This window comes from Dipodomys merriami, unplaced genomic scaffold, assembly GCF_024711535.1.
Source record: "Dipodomys merriami isolate MVZ:Mamm:240054 unplaced genomic scaffold, mDipMer1.0.p SCAF_910, whole genome shotgun sequence".
In the NCBI taxonomy this organism is placed as follows: Eukaryota; Metazoa; Chordata; class Mammalia; order Rodentia; family Heteromyidae; genus Dipodomys; species Dipodomys merriami.
In genome coordinates, this window is record NW_027206525.1 from 254,591 (window position 1) to 279,120 (window position 24,530).

The 24,530-nt window shown below is 35.2% G+C and overlaps 1 protein-coding gene across 1 annotated transcript in view; it reads left to right on the forward strand.

Annotated features, from left to right (window-relative positions):
• LOC138821399 (multiple epidermal growth factor-like domains protein 9) overlaps positions 1 to 24,530 on the forward strand; it is a 91,833-nt gene that overhangs the window by 49,967 nt on the left and 17,336 nt on the right. The window contains exon 3 of the mRNA XM_070013598.1: positions 20,811 to 20,950. Within this exon, the coding sequence (XP_069869699.1) occupies positions 20,811 to 20,950 (140 nt within the window). The remainder of the gene's footprint in view (positions 1 to 20,810; positions 20,951 to 24,530) is intronic.

The window sequence follows — 24,530 nt, forward strand, 5'->3', positions numbered from 1 at the left end:
AGAAAATAAAACAGGCTATGTTGGCAGGTTGGAGTCGTAATTAGTGGGAATGAGGAAGGTGAGTGGAGAGGACAGGATGAATGAGAGTGAATGTGGTCTAAACACCTTGCATGCTTATATGGAAATACAACAATGAAACTTGTTGAAATTGGTTTGTGTATATGAGGTGGGAGGTAGGGAATCCTGGGGCTTGAATCCTGGGCCTAAGCACTGTCCCTGAGTTTCTTTTGCTTAAGGCTAGGGCTCTACCACTTGAGCCACAGCACCATCTCCATCACACACCAGTTCCAGATTTTTCTGAGTAGTTTATTAGAGATAAGTCTCATGGACCATAGCTCCATTTGTAGCTTTTTTTTTTTTTTTTTAAATTTGCCAGTCCTGAGGCTTGAACTTTGGGCCTGGGTCCTGTCTCTAAACTTTGCCCAAGGATAATGCTATACCACTCGAGCCACAGTGCCACTACAGGCTTTTTCTGACTAGTTTACTGGAGATAAGAGTCTCAAAGATTTTCTTGACCAGACTGGTTTCAAACTGGGAGCCTCAGATCTCACCCTCCTGAGTAGCTAGGATTACAGGTGTGAGCCACCAGAGTTTGGCTATTTTAAGAAATGAGGAGAGGCCTTGAGGTTAATGCTTATATGGGAATGTCAAAATGTTAGTTTACATTATAATGTATCCCAATAAAAATCTTAATTAAAAACAAGATAACAATAAAAGAAGAGTACAGGTTTAAAATAAGTAAGTTGGAAGGATATAAGTTTCAAATATGATTTTGAAGTTTCTGTGAGACATTTGTGTAAAGATGTCTGACACTTGGATATGCTTGTCTGCCAAATGCGAGATATCTTCTAAGGTGTTACATTCTTTTGCTATTTTATAGAAAAATAGAACAAAGCTTCAAAGCTTTAATTTTATTTTAAAATTACTTTATTCTGTACACCAATTATTACTTCTGCAATTATTCCAACCTTACGTTTAAGTTATTTCTGTTTGTGTACGTGCACATGTGCACTGGTTATTAGGGCTCTACCACTTGAGCCACACCTCCAGTTTTGGCTTTTTGCTAAATTAGTCGGAGCGAAGAGTCTCTCGGACTTGTCTGCTTGGGCTGGCTTTGAACCGATCCTCAGATCTCACCTCCTGAGTAGCTGGAATTATAGGCACTTAAAATTTAAAAAAAATTATCATTATTATATACCCTTCAAAATATTTTTCCTTGGAATTTTTGGAGGTAGTCAAAAATAAGTAGCTCATTTTTGCTTTTATCCTATGATAGTTCATTTAGTTCAACAAACATTTGTACAGTGTTAAATGGGTGATGTCTTATATTACACTGAGTGTTATATTAAACTTATGAAAAAAAAGAAGTTAAAATAAAGCTCAGTGTTACTAAATGACCAGAGAAGGGTTTCTCCAGAAAAAAAGTAGACTACATTGCATTTTACGTTTAAATAATGTGTATGTAATGCCATCTGGAAAGTTCTATGTGTGTTTCAGTTCATTTCTATCTTAAGGCTTCCATTTAATATAGGGCATAATTTCCTTCTTGATCTTCTAATTATTAACTAGATAGCAACTGTAAGCAATGAATGGAGAAAATAACTCCCTTTTTTCCCTAGCTGTTGGTGACATTTGTGACAAGATATCACAGTGAGTTGATATTGCTGTTGACAAAACATTGTACCGTCTCCAAACCTAGAGTCTCTTGTTTATTCTCATTAAGCAACTTTAAAAATTTTTAAATATATATTTTAAATTTAAAAAATTTAAATATATATGTATATATACATGTATATATGTATATGTATATGTATATGTGTATATATATACATGTATATATGTATATGTATATGTATATGTGTGTGTGTGTATATATATATATATGTAGGCTGAGAGCCAGTGGCTCTCTCCTATAATCTTAGCTACTCAGGAGACTAAGATCTGAAGATTGCAGTTTGAAGCCAGCAATTATTGGGCAGAAAAGTCCCTTGAGACTCTTATGTCTAATTAACCTTATTAAAAAGTTCAAAGTGGAGCTGTGGCTCAAGTAGTAGAGTGCTAGTTTGATCAAAAAAGCTCAGTGATAGGGCCCAGGCTTTGAGTTCAAGTCCAGGACTGGTACATACAAAAAAATTCTGGGGAGTTGTATTGGGGGTTGGCTTTGGGCCTTGTACTTGTCAAACAGATACTCTACCACTTGAGGCACTCTGCCAGACTCCAACTTTTTTTTTTTTTTTCACTCTAAAACAATTTATTGGGCAATTGAAACATGGATGCTAGAAAACAAATATTTGTAATCACTATTTTAAAAGGGAAGATGTTATATTGTTATATGAAGTGTTCAATATTTCATTAGTGGTCTTAGACATAATTCAAATAGCAGCTTATCAATATTAGATTATTTTATATTTACAAAGGAAATCACTACCTTATAGAAACTATGCTGAAATAATTCTGTCATATGGCACAAAGCCTTTCTTATCTCATCAATAACTCCTTTCCAGAAATGTAGCTAAGTAGTACGTGTTAGAGCTTGATTTAGGTGAGAATGCCTAAAGCATACAATGTATAGTGTCTCCTTTAAGGGAATGAATCAAATGAACAAAATAAAACTCCAACTTCTTGAACTCTGGGCTTGGTCTCTGCCCCTGTGCTCTTCAGTTCAAGGTGAGCACTCTACCACCTGAGCCACAGTGCTACTTCCAGTTTTCTAGTAGTTTATTGGAGATAAACTACTTGCCGGTGCCTGGCAAGTTTTTGTTTTTTTTTTTTTAATGAGTAGGCTTGAACTCAGGGCCTGTGTGCTGTCTTTGAGCTTTTGTTTTTTCTTTTCCTGTCTTTTCGTTTTGTTTCCTTTCGTTTCTCTTTTTGCTTGAAGACAGCACTCTACCACTGGAGCCAAGCCTCTACTTCCAGTTTTGTCTTTTAGTTAGTTTAGTTTTGTAGTTAGTTGGAGGTAAGAGTCTTAGGACCCTCTTCCCCTGGCTGGTTTTGAATTGTAATCATCAGATCTCAGCCTTCTGAGTAGCTATGATTGCAGACATAAACCACTGGCACCCAACAAACTTTTGTGTTTGTGTTTTGGAGGATGGTAGTGGAGTTTGAACTTAGGGCCTTGTGTTCACTGGACAAGCAAACGTTCTACCACTTAAGTGATGCCTCCAGCCTCTAGTTTAGAAGTTTTAAAGGGTATTTTAATTTGTTATTACTGATAGTATAAAAGATAATTTATTTTGCTTTTGAGAGGCTTTTCACATCTGTAGTTGTGCATATGCTAATGGTATAATCAAGTTCATATAAATATGGTATTTTGTATCCAGGTTGAATATTTAATTTTTTATTCCAAATATTGCACTTAATGTGCACATACTCTAATCAACATTGTGAGAGAGAAAATCTTGAGGACAATGAGTTTTATACCAGAGAAGCATCTGATCCAGGAAGAAAACTAAGAAATATAAAGAAACTAAAGAAATATAGGATATGAAGTAAAAATTGATGTATATCACAGAATATAAATTGTTAATAAGATTAGGAAGTTAGACAGATTATTTACAGTTGAAAAAAACGTGATTTCATCCAGACATTTGATCCATTTTGAAGAGAAGAAAAGGTTTAGAAGTGCAGAAATGGGAAAGCAAGAAAAAGGCTTTAGCAAGAAAGATAAGGTTAACGTCTCAGAGATGTGCTTACCCTGAAGATCAAGTTGATGAGGAGCAGGGCCAAATCTTGCTGGGGTCAGGGCACAGAAAAAAAAAATGATTTGGGCTTTATTTGCTGAACTGTTTTTAAGGAAGAGAAAGATTAGCACTGTCTTGTAGCAATAGTAGAACCTGTTTAAATATAACTGAGAGTTATTAATAGTAGAATAACGATTAGTGAGGACCAAAATTCAGGTAATACTGTGAGAAGGGAGGGACTGTTCAAAGAATAAAGAATGGTGTGTGGTGTCTGGGGGCTGGGAAGGTGGCTCAGTGGTAGAGTGCTTGCCTTGCATGCATGAGGCCCTGGGTTTGATTCTTCAGCATCACATAAGAAAAAAGAAAAAAGCCAGCAGTGGCGCTGTGGCTCAAGTGGTAGAGCGCTAGCCTTGAGCTGAAGAGCTGAGGGACAGTGCCCAGTCCCAGAGTTCAGGCCCACGACCGGACCCCCCCCCCCAAAAAAAAAAGAATGGTGTGAATGATCAAGTGTCATGATAGCAGAATTTCGGTGCATAATTTTCTAGGAATTTTACTTCTACACATAATCTAAAAGTAGTTTTTATTTCTAAATTGAGGTTATGGAAATGCTTAGTTCTAGTTTCCTTCTCAGGTCCACACCCTCTCCCTTTGCTTACCATTCTTCCTCTGTTGTAGGCCAAGGAAATTGAATTGCTACCACCCAGTGTATCCTATGGGATTTTAATCTCTTACAAACCTTTTTGCTAAGTGTCAGAATCTCCATAATAGTATACTTTCTAGGTTGGTGAAAATAAACCCAAGGGCCTTGGTCTTTCAAAAATATTTAAAGACTGATGATTTTTATATGGAAGGCTTTCAGAGTAGCAAACATAATAGGTATCAGGAAATTGAAGCTTATATAATTGACACATTTGTCTATAAAGAACATTCAGGTATAGTTATATTTCCAATTTCTTTTTTTGCCTGTTAGTTGCTCTCATGCTCGTATGCTTCAGTAGCATAAAGCCTAGGGCCTCTCTTTGGTGGTTCTATTCTCCAGCAGTTAATTGCTGATTGCCTAAGAATTCTTGGAGTCAACCCTCCTGTGGTGCCAAGTATGAGATTCTGATGGGTTCACTAATATTGTTGTTTCTTACTGTTAAGTGTAATTGCTGGGCAGAAGTTTGATTCCTGAGCATCACAGATGATGCTATTACTGGTCCAGATCTATGCAGTCATAGAGAAAGAATGAATCTACTCTTTTAAGCCACATTCTTTCTAAGGATCAGGGATCCTACATTACAGATCTTAATAGTCAGTTCTTTCAGTGTATACATGCCTCTATCTCCCCATCTGTAAGCCAGCCCCAAGAGAACTGATTTAGGACATGTTTTAGAATCTGCACTAAACAAACCTCCTTCCCCAAGGATGAAGTACTTTCCTTTAACCCTTGAAAACACAAGGTTCTTGTTTAACTCTTTTCAGGGCAATGAGACTGGTTTACCTGTACTTATATAACTGAGGGAAACCTGACTTAAATGACATTCACACAATCAGGAAGATCAGCTTCAAAGTTATTTTCTACTTTGTCCACATGGTAAAGAAATTCTAAGCTTTTCTTGCTAAAGAAGAAAGAAACCACAAAATTTAATCTCCAGTAAAACATCTTTCTAATAGAGCATTTCACTACACATAAAAAGTTTTAAAGTATTATAAAAACATAGTACAAAAATATCAATTTTTTGTCTGTGGTCTTATTTCCTTCTGAGACAAAAATACCACACAACTTGGCAAAAGACAATAACACTTATTATTACAAGCTGTGTAGCTTTTATTCAAAAAGTTTGGGACCACAAATATTACAGAGATTTTTACATTCTGGATTCTTTACACAGACTTTATTACTTGAGCATCCCTGATCCAAAAATCCAAAATCTGAAATACTCTAAGATACAAACCTTTTTAATGTCATGTTTGTGTTAGAAATGTGGCCCACACCTGTAATCCTGGCTACTCAGCAGACTGAGATCTGAGCATCACAGTTTGAAGCTAGTTGGGGAGGAAAGTCTGTAAGATTCTTTTTTTTTTTTTTAATTCAGATTTTGATTAGCACACATTAGGTTGTCTTTATGTTTTCTGGTTTTTTTTTGTTTTATTTTTTATTTTTGGTGCCAGTTCTGGGGCTTCAACTCAGGACCTAGATGCAGTCCCTTGAGCTTTTTTGCTGAAGGAGAGTGCTCTGCAACTTGAGCCACAGCTCCACTTCCAGCTTTTTGATGGTTAGTTGGAGATAACTTTTAGGCTGTCTTTGAACTACAATCCCTATACCTCAGCCTCCTGAGTAGCCAGAATTAGAAGCATGAGGCTCCAACACCCAATTTTGTTTGATTCTTATCTCCAGTTAACCACTGCGTAAGCACTACCACCAAATATATATATATATATATATATATATACATATATATATGTGTATATATATATATATATATAGTTTTGACTTTTCAGATTAGAGATGCTCAACTCGTGCCACCCTCAATTCCAGAATGAACATCATTTGTCAAATGTTTAATTTCTTACAGGCTAAATGCTTTATATACACTTAATTGTTAGGCTAAAATAACAAACAATTAAAGTGGTATCCTTCCCATTTTAGAGATGAAGAAATTGAAGCTTACTTTGCTGAAAACCAAATAATTACCAAATTAACATCTGTCTGACTCTCTTTCCTTCAGTAGATCCTTTCTGCTTTGTGTGTGTGTGTGTGTGTGTGTGTGTGTTTTGCTTTGTTCTGAGTGTTGGAGGTGAAATTGAAAGCCTTGGTCATGCTAGGCAAGAATTCTTCCACTGAGCTATATCCCTAATTCTTGATTATATGATACAAACTCTCACTATCTAGCCCAAGCTAGTCAACTCATGACGTTCATGTCTCTACTTCTCTAGCACTGGGATTACAGGGATGTAGCTCCATGCCTAACTCCTCTGCTTATTTTTTTTTAAATAAACTAACCTTCCTTTCAGTTTAACTATCATACAGAAAGGCTCCTAGAACTGAAAATTACTTGAATTATAACATTAAATTATATAAAATAATATCAGTTGAAAAGTAATGTGCATATATACTCCCTAATATTAGATGAGAAAGGTAGACGTCCTCAAAATTCACAATCTCAGTCTGATTGTGACAAGACATCAGATAAGCCCCATGTGAGGGACATTTTGCAGAATATCTAATTGGAGCTATTTTAAAGCTTCAAGATCATAATTGATCACAAGAGACCCAGAAGCTCTGAAATTGGAAGAGGTTAAAGAGACATCATGAGTAAATGCAAGGCGATATCCTGGATTGGAACCTAGAACAGAAAGAGACATTTGTAGAAAAACTAGGAAAATTTGAATGATGTCTATAAGGTTAATTAGTATTTTATGTGAATTTCTGTTTTGATAAATATTCCATGGTTATAGAAATAGTTTAACATTAGAGGAAGTTGGATAAAAACCTCTGAGACCTATCTTCCCTTTTAAATTTCTTGTTTAAATCTAATATTTTTAAAAATAAAAATCAATAGAACTTTTATTTGGAGAAGTTAATCAAGGGAATATGGATAGTGTTACTAACTTACTATAGAACAAGTGGTTCTCGTGATAATTCTTAGCCTTAAGTTCAGAAGAGCAACTGGAATAAGGAAAAAAAAAATATTTCATTGGCATGAGGACTTGCAATTTTAGAGATAATACTGACACAATGGTTATACCATATAACTTTATAGCCTGATTTAATATCCTTTCCCTCCAAGATAGAGCTTCTAGAACTTACATTAGTAGACTTAGGCTGAAATAAAGGACTTTTGTTCCCACAGAGAAGGCTTTGTCTTCCTCTGTGTCCCTTGTAAGAAAATTAAATCAGCATGACTTTTTCCATCTCAGAGGGATTTTTCCCCCCATAGGAAGAAATATGTTTTCTAGAGGGTAGAAAGAAAACAAGACTGTTCAGCTTTTTTTTTTTTCCTTCCTGGATAAAAGTTTCACTCAAAATGTCTGAATTTGCCAATCCTACAGAGATCTGAATTTGAAGTTTTACCTTAAAAGTACTTCAACCACAATTACGGTTACCTTCAAAGTACATAGGACTAGTTGAAAAATTATCATGGTTCTACATAGACTGAGTGAATAATACATTCTATGTATCTCAACAATTTATTTATAAATAAAATTTTACTGATTATATAAAAGTTGTATACAGCTCATCACTGGTGACTCATGCCTGTAATCCTAGCTACTCAGGAGGTTGAGATCCAAAGGTCTTGGTTTGAAGCCAGCCAGGGCAGAAAAGTCCCCATGAGAGTCTTTTTTTTTTTTTTTTTTTTTTTGTCGGTCGTGGGGCTTCAGGGCTGTCCCTGCACTCTTCAACTCAAGGTGAACATTCTACCGCTTGAGCCACAGCGCCACTTCCGGTTTTCTAGTGGTTTATTGGAGATCAGAGTCTCACGGATTTTTCTGCCAGGGCTGGCTTTGAACCATGATCCTCAGATCTCAGCCTCCTGAGTAGCTAGGATTACAGGCGTGAGCCACTGGCGCCCAGCTCTGTGAGCTTCTTATCTCCAGTTAAGTACCAGAAAACCAGAAGTGCTCTGTAGCTAAAATGGCAGAACACTAGTCTCGAGTGTACAAGCTCAGGGACAGTACCCAGGCCTTGAGTTCAAGCCCCATGACCAACAAAAACAAAAACAAAAACAAAAAAAACACCACTGTACATATTAATGGAGCATTATGTGATGTCTCAATACATACATATATCATGTCATATTTAAATCTATCATGTTAAATCTAAACGTATCTGTCTCTTCAAACATTTATCATTTCTTTATGAAAAGCATCCAAATCTTTTCTTCTACCTTTTTGACATATTTAATACATAGTTATTATCTGTAGCCATTCTACTATACAATGGCATACTAAAACTTTCCTGCCTATGTTGGCCAGGTCTTCCTCTTTCCTTCTTCCCTTGAATCTTTCTAGCTTGGGTAATCATCATTTCTACTCTCAATGTCTATTAAATCAATTTTTTTTTAGATTTCTCATGTGCGTGAGATCATGCAGTACTTGTCTTCCTGTGCCTAGCTTATTTCATTTAACACAATGGTCTCCAGTTGCATCATAGTGTCACAAGTGGCACAATTTAATTCTTTATATAGCAGAAAACAATATTCTATTGTATATATTTCTTTACCATTCATCAGAGGAGGGAAAGTTAGGCTGTTCATATAGCTTAGCTATTGTGAATAGTGTTGCAATAAACATGGCATTGCAGATATCACTTTAACATACTAACTTCTTTGGATATGTGGTCTCTTGTGGGATTGTTGGATAACATGATAGTGCTTAATTTTTGGAGCAGTGTCTGTACTGTTTTTCCCAATACTTGTAGTAATTTACACTACCATAGTTGTAGAAGACTTTATTCCATTAGAGTTTTAGGATGCTTTTTCTATTTGTAAACTCAGTAAGTTTTTAGGGAATGTCAATTACTAATATCTTCAAAGTCATGTACACTTAGTAGAATACTTTTCTTGTAATTTGATTCTAACAACTCTTAGAGGTAGGTAAGTATACTTATCTATTAAATTGTAGATAAGAGTAGTTTAAAAAGATGGGTGCCAGTTGCTCATGCCTGTAATCCTAGCTATACTGGAAGCCAGGATCTGGAAGACTGAAGTACAAACCCAGCCTGAGCAGAAAAAAAGGTCTATGAGACTCCATTTCCAATTAATCAGCAAAATAGTAGACAGGATGTATGGTTTAAGTGGTAGATTGTATAAGACCCTCGTTCAAGAGCACACACACATGAGCCAAAAAGCAAAAAATTAAAAAGTTTTGATAAGCCTCAACTTAAAATCTTCTGATATCATAGTCCATATTCTTTCACTATATTGAATTCCCATGGAAATCTGAGTGTTATGACACACATCTGTAATCCTAGCACTGAGGAGGCTAAGACAAGAGAATTGCATATCCAAGGCCAACCTGGTTTACATAGTGAAATTCACTCTCAAAAACAAGAACCACCTCACCACCAAAGAACCACCCAGGAACCCCCAGGGCATGTCTTCCTATTAACCTAGTTGGGGGACATATATGAAATGTGATAAAAAAAAAAAAGTACATTTTTTTCGGCAGAGAGGTGCTATTACATTGGCTAGATCCTTAAAGATACTGCCAGGTTTGTCTTTTTCTAAATGCTTATACAGGGAGGTTTAGATAATGTTTTCCGTATCACCAAAAAATCACAGCTTAGAGGCAAATTCTAATACTAATGAATTATGCAAGAACTTTGGTGATGTATAAGGAAAATATGAGGTAAGACCTCATATTTAAGTAATATACAAAAATAAATTTCAAGCTGGGCACTAGTGGCTCACGTCTGTAATCCTAGCTACTCAGGAGGCTGAATTCTGAGGATTGTGGTTCACTGCCAGTCCAGGCAGGAAAGTCTGTGAGACTCTTATGTCCAATTAACTGGAAGACTGGAAGTGGTACTGTGGCTTTAAGTGGTAGAGTGCTAGCCTTGAAGAGTTCAGGGAAGTGCCCAGGTCCAGAGTTCATGCCCCACATGACAAAAAAAAAAAAAAAAAAAAAAAAAAAAAAAAAAAAAAAATTCAGCCAAGCACCAATGGCTCACACCTGTAATCCTAGCTACTCAGGAGGCTGAGATCTGAAGGTCATGATCCGGGAGACTCTTATTTCCAATAAACCACTAGAAAACCAGAAGTGGTGCTGTGGCTCAAGTGGAGAGCGCTCGCCTTGAGCTGAAGAGCACAGGGACAGTGCCCAAGCCCAGAGTTCAAGACCCACTACCAACCCCCCCCCCAAAAAAAAATTCAAGTGAATTAAATGATTTAAATGTAAAAGGCAAGTCAGAAGGCATCTAATGACTTTGAGGTAGGGAGGGACTTTAGCAGTAATATAAATACAGTAACTTACAGTTTTCAGTGTCAGGCATTGTTCTGCATATATGCTTAACACATATTAGCTAAAGTAGTCTTTATAACAAAGCTGTGAGATAGGTTTTCTGTTTTACAAATGAGAAAAGTGAGGAATAAAGGGATGAGGAATCTACTTAAGGTTACTTCCTTACTTTTGTCTTTTCTTTCTGTTTTCTTTGAATATTAAATTATTTAATTTCAAATAAATCTGTAAATTAGGTTACCAGTGGTCTGGAGTGGAATGAGAGAATTGTTTGCTGAAGGTCATAGGAAATTTTATTTTTAAATTATCTTTAAATGGTTATGCAAAGGAGTTACCACTTAACATCTTGATCAATGTCACATTCTCACCCATTCCACCCAACTCATCCCTTTTCTTAACTTTGTAGGATACACATTGCATTCTTGCTGCATTCTCCCCCCTTCTCCAATTCATTCGTTTACCCCTTTCTCTTTCATATCACCCACCACTCAAGTACCAGTTTCTTGGTGTTTATTTGATTTACTTTGACTTTGCCTTTCTATGGAATTACACTATTAGAGTTCTCCCTTTATATACACTCAACATACCACCCAACATATTTACTTATATGTTTATAAACTCATTCTAGCTTCCACATATGAGTAAAAACATGCAACCTTTGATAATCTTAGTAGATAGAGATAAAGCTTTTGGCAAGATCCAACATCCTTTTATGATACAAGCTCTGGAGAAGCTAGGAATACATGGAATATTCCTCAACATAATAAAGGCTGTTCATGACAAACCTACAGCCAACATTATATTTAACGGTGAAAAGCTAAAACTATTTCCACTAAAATCAGGAACAAGGCAAAGATATTCAGTTGCTCTACTCCTCTTAATATAGTACTGGAATTCCTGGCAAAAACAATGAGGGAAGAGAAATACATATAGGAGATCCAAATAGGGAAGGAAGAAGTTAAAACTATCCTTATTTGCAGTTGATATGATCCTATATTTAAAGGACTCTATAGATTTCTCCCTCAAGTAAAGTAGCAGAATATAAAATCAATCCACAAAAATAAGTAACTTTTAAGCCGGGTGCTGGTGGCTCCCTTTAATCCTAGCTACTCAGGAGGCTGAGATCTGAGGATCATGGTTCATAGCCAGCCCGGGCAGGAAAGTCCGTGAGACTCTAATCTCCAGTTAACCACTAGAAAACTGGAAGTGGTGCTGTGGCTCAAGTGGTAGAGTGCTCACCTTGAGCTGAAGAGCTGAGGGACAACACCTAGGCCCCACCATTGAAAAAAAAAAAAAAAAAAACCTTTTCTGTATGCCAACAAGGAGAAGATTGAGATTGAAATCAGGAAAGCAATTCCATTAGAGGTAATATTACAAAATCCAATCAAACCAACCTAAGAATTTACTAAGTATGTGAAAGACTTCTAAAATGAACACTGTAAAAATTTGAAGAAGGAAGGAAATAGAAGACATAAGGAAGAAAAAAGACCTTCCGTGCTCCTGGATTGGCAGAATTGATATCAGGAAAATGGTAATACTGCTCAAAGCAGTCTACAAATTCAATGTGATACCCATCAAAATCCCAATATCAATCTTCAATGAGATAGGGAAAACAATCCAAAAATTCATATGGAACCACAAAATTCTCTGAATTGCAAAAGCATTCCTGAGCAGAAAAGGTAGTGCTGGAGATATAATAATGCCAAACTTCAAATTCTTTCTTTCTCTTGCTCTTTTACTTTAAAATTTTTTATTAGCATAATTGTAAAGGGACTTAATTGTGGCATTTATGACATGGATATAATATACTTGGATCAAATTTACTCCATCTAAATTATTCTTCTTTAATTCCCTCCCCTCTGCTTTTTAACAGTTTTGGAGGACTTCCTTATGCTATTTATATATATATGAAAATGTACTCAAGTGGTAGAGCACTAGCCTTGAGCTGAAAATCTGAGGGACAGCGCCCAGGCCCAGAGTTCAGGCCCCACAACCGGACCCCCCAAAAAAAATGTTGGGGAAGGGGAAAAACAAATCGTTTAAATAGGGATACAGGTGGACCCATTGCAACAATGAGATGTACAAGTCGTTATGTCGAAAACAAACTTTACAACTTTGGTGCGGGGAGGGGGGGCTGGGGGGAGGAAGCGGGGAGGATTTGTGGGGGTGGGGAGGGGGGGAGGATGAGAAGGGATGGGAAGGGGAAACAAAGGAGGAGGCTACAATGCTTGATAAGAAATGTACTCATTATCTTGCCCATGTAATTGTAACCCCTCTGTACAGTATTTTCACAATTAAAAAAAAAAAAGAAAATGTACACTATAATATTCACTTCCATCACTCTACCCTGTGTCCCTGGGGCAAACTCTTCATAGAAGAGTTTGTTTCTCTTCATAGAAGAGGAACCTCATAATTTATAAATAGGAAAATATACTTTATTGCTTGGGTAATGAGAAGTACACAATTTGAAATCATGATATGATACTCTTCAGCCACCAGATAGGCAAAAATTTTAAAGCTTATGATGATATCAGATGTTGATGGAAGGTAGGGAATGAGACCATTATTTCATTGCTTATAGGAGTGTAAATTGCTACCACTACTTTAAAAACTAGGTAGGCATTGCTGAATAGTAATTGTATTCTGTTATATACTAAAAAGACAAAATTGTACTTCTGAGAGCTAGAAGGCATACATAGAATTCTCATAGAAATGTTATTCATAATGGCTAAAAACCAAAAACAACTCAAATATGTAGGTGTTAAATTAATGTAATAAAATGTAATTGTAAAGCCAAGTGCCGGTGGCTCATGCCTATAATCCTAGGTAGAGGGGAGGCTGAGATCTGAGGATTACAGTTGAAAGCCAGATTGGGCAGGAAAGTCCATGAGACTCTTAACTCCAGTTAGCCACCGGAAAACTGAAAGTGGTGCTGTAGCTCAAAGTGGTAGAATGCTAGCCTTGAGTGAAAAAGCTCAGGGACAGCACCCAGGCCCTGAGTTCAAGCCCCATGACCACCACCACCACCAACAACAACAACAAAAATGTAATAGTAGTACAAACATGAATGACTACACACTTGCCTAGGATGGATTTGACTCCCAGCTCCATAGGAAAAAAAAAACCCAAAACAACAAAATAGAATAATGCTATATAAATTTACCCCAGAATAATCTCAAAATCATAATACTATATTAAGAAAAAAGATAAAGAATGCATCATAATTTTTTGTTCATATGGATTGAGCCTTCCTAATCTGAAAATCCATAATCTTAAATGCTCCAGAATTTAAAATTTATAGCATTCAAAAAGTTTTGAATTTCAGGGTATTTTATATTTCAATTTTCCAATTAGGGATACTCAAATGGAAATATGTGCAAGTACTCCCAATACTGAAAACTGAAATCTTAAATAGTGATAGCTCCAAGCTACAAGTTAATTGGAGATAAGAGTCTCTCAGATTTGTCTGTGTGGTCTGGATTTGAACCTCAGTCCTCAAGTCTTGGTTTCCTAAGTAGTAAGGATTACAGACATGAGCCACCAGTCCCTGGTGAAAAGAATAAAATTCTTAAGGAGTTAAGCAATAACTAACATGACTTCTGGGAAAGTGAAGGGGATGCCACCACACCAGTAGCTTCAAATGTCTTCGAAGTGAGACTCCGTGTGTTGGCTTTACTATTATTTTTAAAAATTGTCTTGCACTTAATTAGTCTACTCTAGGAATGATCTATTTTTCAATTAAAAAGTAAATAAAATCTATTTTTCAATTAAAAATGCAGAAGAGACAAGATTTGTAAAGAAACTGTCTAGAATGCATTTCCAAATAGTGTTAGATACAACTAGGAACCTGAGTGTCCAGTCTTCCTATTGTACTGAGACAGATAATGTTTCCTTTCTTTGGAAATCATATTTTGTAAACTCGAATTTATCAGAGGAAACATTTAAATGACAGATAATAGAGCCAGAAGAAAATTAACAAGCTTCTTCTGGGAAGAAAGTCTGATGAATTAATTAAATCCTTCTAGCTTGCTTTTATGAAATACACAGAAATAATCTATAATATAAGGAGAAAGAAAACAGAAGAGTATACTACTAGCTAGTGTACCACTAGCTTTGTGACCTTAAAACTTGAGTCTGCTGTCTCTAAAGTTACCAAATGAGAATGTTCAGAGTGCTAGTATCAATATGGTGCTCCTATTAATTTGAATGCACTTAAATATGGAACTATAGCCAATCTTCACAATCTCTTGAAGCAGAAACTTAGTATCATTTTTTAGATGTGGAGATTTAACTTGTTTAATACTCAGGATGGTGAGAAAGAGAGAAAACCAAGATTTCTGAATGTTGAATGGTAATTTTAGGTAATTAATGAATATTATACTCTATATTTTATAACCCCTAATGGGAACCCAATAAATGTTAATATTGCCTCCTGACCACCCTACCCTCTGGGGAGTTAGAACTTAATCTTTAGTATTGTTCATCTCAACACTAGGTTAAATAAGTTTGTGTTTACTAATCTGAAACTAAGTGTCTGCTTGTGCTGTCTCTGTGAGAAAATTAATTCTGGATTGTAGGCTTTTACAAGAAAATTTTTGGAACACACATAGCAATATACACAAAACATGTATTTCTATTTTATCTATACTGATTATAAAGGAATTCAGAAGTTAATATGTTTGGGACACAACTTATCTAAATGCTATTTAGTCTCCTATATTGTCTCTTACATTTCCTCTTTTTGAAGTTGCTTTCAAAATGCATAAATCTCTGTCCAAATAATGGAGCAATTCAGTGGGGTTGAGAATTCTTATGGTCATATTTCTTCTGGTTAAAAAAAGTGAATGAAGTGAGAAATAACTTTCCTGCTTGAATTAAATTAGCCTTCCTGAGTTATAGCTTTGTAAATATGATACTGATTTTTTCTTTTTTTTTTTTTGCCTTTGAGGTTTACTTTTTGACTTTTCAAATAAACTTTTAAATTTGATTTTAGTAAGATCAGTAATCAGAAAATATTTTGTGCTTTTGAGTATTAAAAATTTCTGTCTGAATGTGGATTTCCTCTAATCATATTTTGGATTATTTGCCTTCAAAATTACAAGGAATCTCCTTAGCATAATAGCCCAATGTTTCCAACAATAATGCTCTCCTTTTTTTCCTCTAGCAAAGGAACTTTGCTCATTGCATAATGGTCTTTTCCATGACTGTAGAAAGATACAGAAATAATCTTTTACCAGAATATTCAGTTATTATTATAGTAAAAAAACAAAAAAATCTTTAAAATCTTTAAAGACCTTTAAAAATACATAGTCCAAATGTGAAATGAAGGATTGTTAATAACTTTTCATTTTTTTCTATTTTCTCATGTAAAAATTTCCTCATGGTCTTATCTCTTAAAACTTGTTTTTAATATGGTGAGAGATTATAATCAGTAAATTTCTGTTGATTTCAGACTCTATTTTAATTAATGGCTCCAATCTCCCCTCAAATTGTTTTTAGTTATTAAAAAGAAGATAGAAGAAGAAATAAATATTCTTAGCTATTTTTTCCTATATATCGTTCTTGCCATTTCCAAGTACCTACACATAAACTATCTGAGGAAGATGAAAAGCAAGACTCCTGAAGGACATAAATTTATTATTTCCCCTGAATAGAACTATACTTTTTAGTTTTTCGATGGCTACTTAAAATTGGTATTATTATATATAAAGTATACATACACATACATAGTTTATAGCTTGTAAGCTGTAGGAAAAAGGTAGTGCTTTTATAACAATAATATGCCAAGACATTTGACAGATAAGAAAGAAATTATATCACTAGCTAATTGATATAAAGCATACTGGCTCCAACTGGTTTTGATCCCCATACTGTAGGACTTTGCGATCCTTCTTCTTCTCAATTTAAAAGTTTTCTGTCCCCAAACTATTTCTGTCATGTGTTCATAATGAGCTCTTTTATTAATTCACATTTTGATGTTGTTGTTGTTGGTTGTGGGGCTTGAACTCAGGGCCTGAGCACTGTTCCTGAGCTTTTTTGCTCAAGGCTAGTGCTCTCACTTTGAGCCACAGTGCCATTTCCGGTTTTTAGGAGTTTAGAGTCTCAGGGACTTTCATTCCTGGGCTGGCTTTGAACCTCGATCTTCAGATCTCAGCCTCTTGAGTAGCTAGGATTATAGGCGTGAGCCACTGCCACCCGGCAATATTAGTCACATTTTTGTTCCACTCTAGTCTTTTTTTTTCAGTTTTTTTTTAAATTTTAAGAAGTACTCATATTTTCCTTTTTCCAGTGATTTTTTTTTTCAGAGTTTAAGACAGAATAATCTAGGATATTTACTTTATTTGCCTACTAGGAAGTCTAACTTCAACATCTAAGAATTTTGTTATTATCTTCACAATTGCTTTCATGGTTTGACTATGTGTTGGACATTGTGCTAAGTACCTTCTGATCTTTACTTCTCATAATAACCCTATAAAGGTTGATATAATTGTCTTCATTTTTGTCTTCATTTTATAAAGAAGAATACTCAAACTAAAAGAGAGTAACTGCTTTGTGCTAAGTAGTCACTAAAAGATCTGGAATATGAGCCAATCTCTATTTTTTTAAGGCTACATTTTCCCCCCTTATGAATCCTGTTATCTTCTTTTCTACATTCTACCACCCTTATCACCTAATCAATGTAATTATAAAATAATGGAAATTCTCAATATTTTCACTGACAGATTATTTGAAAAGACTATTTGACAAATTGTTGTTTTTTTTTTTTTTGGGTCCGGTCATGGGGCCTGAACTCTGGGCCTGGGCATTGTCCTTCAGCTCTTCAGTTCAAGGCTAGCGCTCTACCACTTGAGCCACAGCGCCACTTCTGGCTTTTTTCTTTTTGCTTATGTGGTGCTGAGGAATTGAACCCAGGGCCTCAGGCATGCAAGGCAAGCACTCTACCACTGAGCCACCTTTCTAGCCCCTATTTGACAAAATTTTTTGTGACATAAACAACTGCTGTATTTTGAAATGATACCTTTGAATTTCCTTTTGAAAAATGAAAGCTATTTATGTTAGACAATAAATTACTTGTTTGCATATGTTTGGAGAAATCATAGTTTTTATTTTTTTTTTTTTGTGTATGTGTGTGTTTAGTTTTTGTTGCTGAGGATTGAACCTAGGGCCTTATACAAGTTAGTATACTTTACTATAAAACTGTTTTCTCAGCCCCAATAAATAAAGGTTTTAGGTGTTAAATCTTACAATATTATTAATCTTACACACCCATAAGTGTGTAAGTTCTATGTGAATTGATATTATAGGGCTGGGAAGGTGGCTCAGTGGTAGATTGCTTGCTTGCATGCATGAGGCCCTGGGTTCAATTCCTCAGTACCATATAAGCAGAAAAAGCCGGAAGTGGTGCTATGGCTCAAGTGGTAGAGCACTAGCCTTGAGCTGAAGAGCTGAGGGACAGTGTCCAGGCGGAGTTCAGGCCCCACCACTGATAAAAAGAAAGAAAGAAAAAATTGATATTATAAAAAAATTTCAACCTCTTTGTTGAATGGCAAGTCCTTTATATAACTACTTAAAAATAATTTAAAAAATCATCTGATATAATTTAAGAAATATTTAGTATATACTTGTTTATACTTTTTATGAATAATTCTTTTTCTTTGTGTAATTCTCTGTAGTATATACTTTACTAGAAACTCAAATTCTTAAAAAGTGACACAGCTCAACAAATTATATCTTAAAATTTGTGTTAGCTTTTATTAGAAGTATAGATTTCTGATTGTATTAAAATTTTAGTTCTGCTCCTAGAGGCCACCAAGAAAACACCATGGACCTGTCCAAAAAATGTTAGGAATCCAGAGTTTGATAGGTGATTCTTGGAATACAGAATTTGATAGGTGATTCTTGGAATACATGAGCCTGGCTTTCTTTATTTTCTATAGTAGGTTTTATTTGAGTAACGCCCTAAGAATTTTCATGGAAAGCTGTTTCTTTTTAAAATTCATTTTTAAAATTTCTTAAAAGTACTGTTTTAATTCTCCAAAAGAAAATCTAGTTCTGTGCCCTTATTCTCCAAATATGAATCTGTGACTGCTTGATTCTTTCATTTCAAATTTATGGATAAGCATGTGTTCTGTTAATAGTCTTTTTTTAAAAAAATTTATATCATTGACCTTTGCTTCAGAAAGCATTCAAAGGTCTTTAACAGAGGGAGCCATGAAAGGGGATGTTGTAAAGGCTTTATTCTATAAAAGAAGTCACACAGGCATGCTTTATGTTTGCAGAGTGATTTAATTCTTATGCATGCCGACATTGGCCATGGGCCATGAGTAACATGATAGAAAAGCACTTCTGGTGCAACCTTACAACCAAACTTTCCTCTCTCTGTTTGTTTTTGTTTGTTTTGGTTTTTGTTTTTAAGAGAGAAAAGTACTTCTTATTCTATTATTTTAAATTCATTCTAGGAAAAGTGAAGCATGCTATCTAACCTTAGTTAACAGCTTGATCAAGATTCATAATTTACTCTTAGATTTTTTTAAAAAATAAGTAACTAAGGAACAGATTCTCCAGGGAGAAAGACTGCTGATTGCATCAGTCTTTTGAGTGCCCAGAAAATAATTCTGAAGGTCAAGCCTCCTCATAGGGCTAGCAACTACTTTGGGGCCATTGGCTATGTTATGGCTTATTATTGTGTTCAATACCTTTATTATCTCAGCAGTACATCAAGGATTATGACCTTTACCTAGTAAGTTTATCTTGAAAATCAGAAATGAGGTATATGTAGTGACATAGGCCCTCAATATATGGGGTCCTTTATTTCTTTCTTACTACTAATCATTATTATATCATTCTTGCTTTTAGATAGCTTACTTTACATTCTCTGTAAAATTATTTGTTTCCTAAGAAATTGCATAACTTGACACACTAGGCAGTTTTTAATAGGAATCCAGATTTGATAGGTGATTCTTGGAATACAAGGCTTTGAGACCATGGCTTACATGAGCCTAACTCATGTAAGAATTTTCATGTACAGCTGTTTTTTAAAATTCATTTTTAAAATTTCTTGAGATTACAGAGAAGTAGGACAGTGGAGGAGAGAAGTACAGTTCAACTTTAACTACTTGAAGTAGACTTTTTTAAATGTAGAAGATAAAACTCATTATTTAACTCAAGGAATAGTAAATAGACACATCTTAAATTGTCAAAATTTAAAAAATATATTTAAAAACAGTCCTTAGGTTTGGATGCTACAAGTAGAATACACATGTAGACTATGTGTTGTACTTCCATTTTTTTTTTTCAAAATTCTATCCAGAGTTCCAATTAACTTATAACCTCCATTTTAAATATAGAAATAGGAATATAGGAGGCAGTAGGGATGGTTTTAACTGTTATGCATTAAAACTATGTAAGTATTAGCAATTTTAGCTTGGTTCATGAACTAAGACTAACAAATCCATGGGGGCTTATTATTAGAAGCTGAATCTCTAAGGAAATTATTCTATAAAGAGTTTTATGTTCAGTTGTCTCTTACCAATATGACTGGTACCAAAATCTATCCAGATAAAATCTAAATCTTGAGGTACATAATTAGCATGTAAAGAAACCTTTTACTCCAGCTGGGTATCCTTGGCCTCATGTAGAGAATTATATCAACTTGTGAGCATCAAAATGGATACAAGATGACACATTCATTAAGATCTTACTGTTTATATTACTCAGCTAAAAGTTGGGTGATGACTAGTTGGCGTTTCTTCTTTTTTCCAGAGTGGAATGAATGCCAATAGAACTGTGGGATAATTAAGCAATGAAATATAGCAGTGGTACAAGTTTTATGCCCCCAGTGCATTGTAAACAAAGATTTTACATTGAGCATTTCTGTTCTTTGTATATCCTCTTATATATTAACTATACAAATATAGAAGATCAAAAAGTGATCACCAATGATTAATATTAAAGTATTAATACCATGTTATTATGAATATAATATACCATGTCTGGCATAAGATTGAAAAATACAAGCTGGATTATATAGTCATGAATATCTCATTAAAGTTCTGATTTAAATTAAACTAGAATCTAGAATCTAGTTGGAATTCCTCACTGTACATTAAGATCATCTGTGTGAGATGTTAGGCAATGAAACTTTCAAAATGATTTACTTTTGTTCATTGGCTTTGCCTTTATTTACAGTTCTGGAAATTGCCAGTGCAGAGTGGGTATCACCGGCTCTACGTGTAACAGATGCCAAGATGGATATTATGGGTTTAGTAAGAATGGCTGCTTGCCCTGCCATTGCAATAATCGGTCTGCCAGCTGTGATGCTCTTACAGGTACATACTTTCCTTAATTTGCCATATTGTTATTCTGTTGTTATTTTCATTGAGGGATTTCACTATACATTGATACTTCTCAAATAGTCTAAAAGGGGCTTTCTCTTCTAAATTAAATGTCATAGGACACAATAAGCCACATTCCTTTTATAACAACATGAAGAAAATACATAAATTTCAAGTCATAATGGTTGGAGAGCCTTGGAAGAAAGAACTCTCTGAACTAAAATTTCAGAGAAATTTTAGAGAACTCTTCCTAAGTAAGCTTATTATCACCAGATGTTCTGGAAATCCAGGGTAAAAGAACTGATTGTAAGATGTCATGAGGCCAAAGAAAGAGTCAGACAGATCCAGCCTTGAACAGAGTACAATTTATTGGACGTTTACTGGAAGTATAGTGAAGGGCAGCAACAAGATCAGTGAATTTTCTCATCGTGGGTCAGAGGAGGGAGGCTAACATGGTGACAAACATAGCTTTTATTAAAGCCAGAGTGTACATTCCTGATACTGAGGGTGCCAAGTTCCAGTTGTAAAGCTCCATTTACCAGTCCCGTGAAGTTATGTGTTAAGCTGGCCACAGTCAAATCAAGGTGGACTACATCAGGCAGTCTCTCTAGAGGATTTCTGTTGACTCTAGGCATAGACTTGGCCTACATAAAGGAATTCTTCCTGAGGAAAGAGGTACAAGAAGAGCTTTTGGAAATCTTGGAGTTTTCACAATGGTTGGAAACTAGAGAGACCTTAAACACAAGACCCGGACTCAGGCCATTAGCTGACTATGCAGGAGATGAAGGTAAGTCAGAAATGTAGAGAGAAATCACAGTTTTTTGCTGAGAAGACAGGATCCTGTTAAAAAGGACTACAACATACAGCCATCTCTCTTAAGACAATGCCGGGCTCTGAGGCTACATGAAGTAGAATCCAAACAAAAGCCACAGTGGCCAGTGCTAATCACTCACAGATTTTTTAGGATTGAGGAAGCAAAGGGCTATAACCAAAAAATAGGGATGAACCATAGGTGAACTGACAAATACTAAAATTGCAATCCATTTTCAGTTTACCTCAATTTCTGATTGGACTGAGGTAATTCTTCATTATATCTACCTTACAGAGGAAAAGAGAGACCCTTCTTATACCATGTCTGTCATAAGATTAAAAAATTCAAAGGGAATGCATAGATGGGAAAACATAATCAGTAAAAAGAGAAAATGTAAACATTGGAAGCAGAATCACAGGTAATGTACATGTTAGAGCCAGAATACAAAGACTTACTAAGAGAACTCCATGGAAGTGAACAATATAACTCGTGGATGGAGACGAGAGAAAGGGACTAAGAGAGAAAAAGCGAATGAAGGAACAGAAGACACTGTACAAAGGAAATGTACTCATTACCTGGCTTGTGTAACTAATCCCTTTGTATATCATCTTGTTAATAACAATCAATAAAATTTTTAAAGACATATTAAGATTTATTAAATCAATATATTAAGAAAACGGAGGCCATCTAGATATAGTGTCTCATTCAGGAGGCTGAGATTAGGAGAATCATGTTTTGAGGCCAGCCAGGGCAAAGAGTTCAAGAGATCCTTTTTTAATCAAGAGCTGAGCATGATTGCACACATCTGTTACCCCAGCTAAAGTTCATTATGGTGGCACATGCCTGTTGTCCAAGCTTTGTTGGGAAAAGTAAAACAAGAGGATTGTGGGCACATTCCAGGTGGGAAAAAGTGAGAGTCTATCTCCAAATGACCAGTGCCAAACAAAGAGCTGGAGGCATTGTTCAGCCTGCCAAGCATGAAGCCCTGAGTTCAAACTCTCTTACTGCCAAAAAGAACAAGAGAATAGAGGCAAGTCAGACCAATTGGACAAAAAGAGGTAACATTTCAATAGAGGATTGTACTCTATTAAAAAAGAATCCAATGGACAATCTAGACTGAAAAATATAATACTAGAAATTAATAACCCTTTGGGTAGGCTTAAAAACAGATTGAACACAGTGAAACAAGTTAGTAGAACCAAATACAATGCAATTAGGATATCCAGACTAAAGCATTTAGAAAAAATAAAATGGAAGGAACAAAGCAGGAGAGACATGTGGGACACTGCCAAAAACAAAAAACAAACAAACAAAAAAACTAACAAAAATGTAATAAGAGACTCAGACAAGGAGGAAAGAGATAATGACTAGGAGTTTTCCAAACCAATGAAAATCATCAACTCACAGGTTCATAAAGCTGAAAAAACTGAAAGCAGTATTTTTTAAAAAAAGAAAAGAAAATCACATTTTGGAAAAATTAAACTATCAAAAACTAAAGACAGTAGTCTTCTGATCTTCAGTTTTCCTTAAAAAGCCACTTAAATACTGTTTTTTAAAAAAATTATGGCACATTACTCTGACAAATAAAATTCTCCTAAGTGATTTTATGGGAAAAGAGTGGCAGAATATTTAGAATTGAAAGTTCCCTGGAAAAATCAACCAATGTGGATTGGGACTTAGGCTCAAGCCTCTTCTTTATATAGTGAAGCAAATACAGAGAAGCTGATTTTGCAGAAATTGCATTACATTTTTCTTTTATGTAATTTGGTCCCTGCCTACTTGTCAGGTATATTGTATACTATTCTTTTTCTTTACTATCTGTGAAGCCAGGCACACTGGCTTCTGTTTCTAAAACAAGCTATGTTCCCTCGCCTCAGGGTTCTAATACATGATCTTTCCTCTGACTATAATGGTCTTTTTATTTTACCTCTACCCCATGGGGCCCCTTTGCCTTATTAACTCATGTTCTTCTTTCAGGCCTTTAATTAAAGGTTACCTCATTAGAAAGTATTTCCTGATGTTCCACACTCAATGAAAACACCTCTGTTTTATGTTCTTCCATGCACCTGTATTTTCATAGTATCTATCAAAATTTATAATTCTGTATTTTTTTGGTTATGAATTACACATGGCTCACTCCATGCTAAGTACCAAGAGGACATAAAAAGTCTCAGTTTTCAATATACAGTCTTTAGCAATGATCTTGGCCTAGGGTAATTACTCATCCACTGTCAAATAAATGAACAAATGAGTGGGGAAACATGCAAAACAAAGGTTAGGTTACATGTTGAGTACCCAGGGAAATGTTTTATTATCCTGAATCTATTCCAATTGCTTCCCACAACTTTTACAGCACCAAAAAGTCATGTACATTGAAGGTTCTTTTTATTTTTCCTTGCAGCAATGAGGTAGCTCTTTTTTACTGTTAAGTAAATGCCAAGCAGTGTTTTCTCTGGCGATAATGTAAATCAAAAGAAATCCTTTATATGGTTATGATTTCTGAAATCAGCTAATAATGAGAGAAATAAATAGTTTCTTTGTTTGGAAATATATGGAACTATAATCCAATAGGGAAGAGTACAAATGCTTCGTTTTTAAAATCACAAGTTTTATATACAATCTTTCCCTTTTCTTCAAATGAAATTAGATTTTCTTTTCTGAAAGTGCTGTGGTATGATTGCCCCCTGGTGGCCACTCACGAGGTTTCCACAGTCTATTCTTGCCCACTTCTGGTCTTTTTCTGTAACTTTTTAGATTGAATTA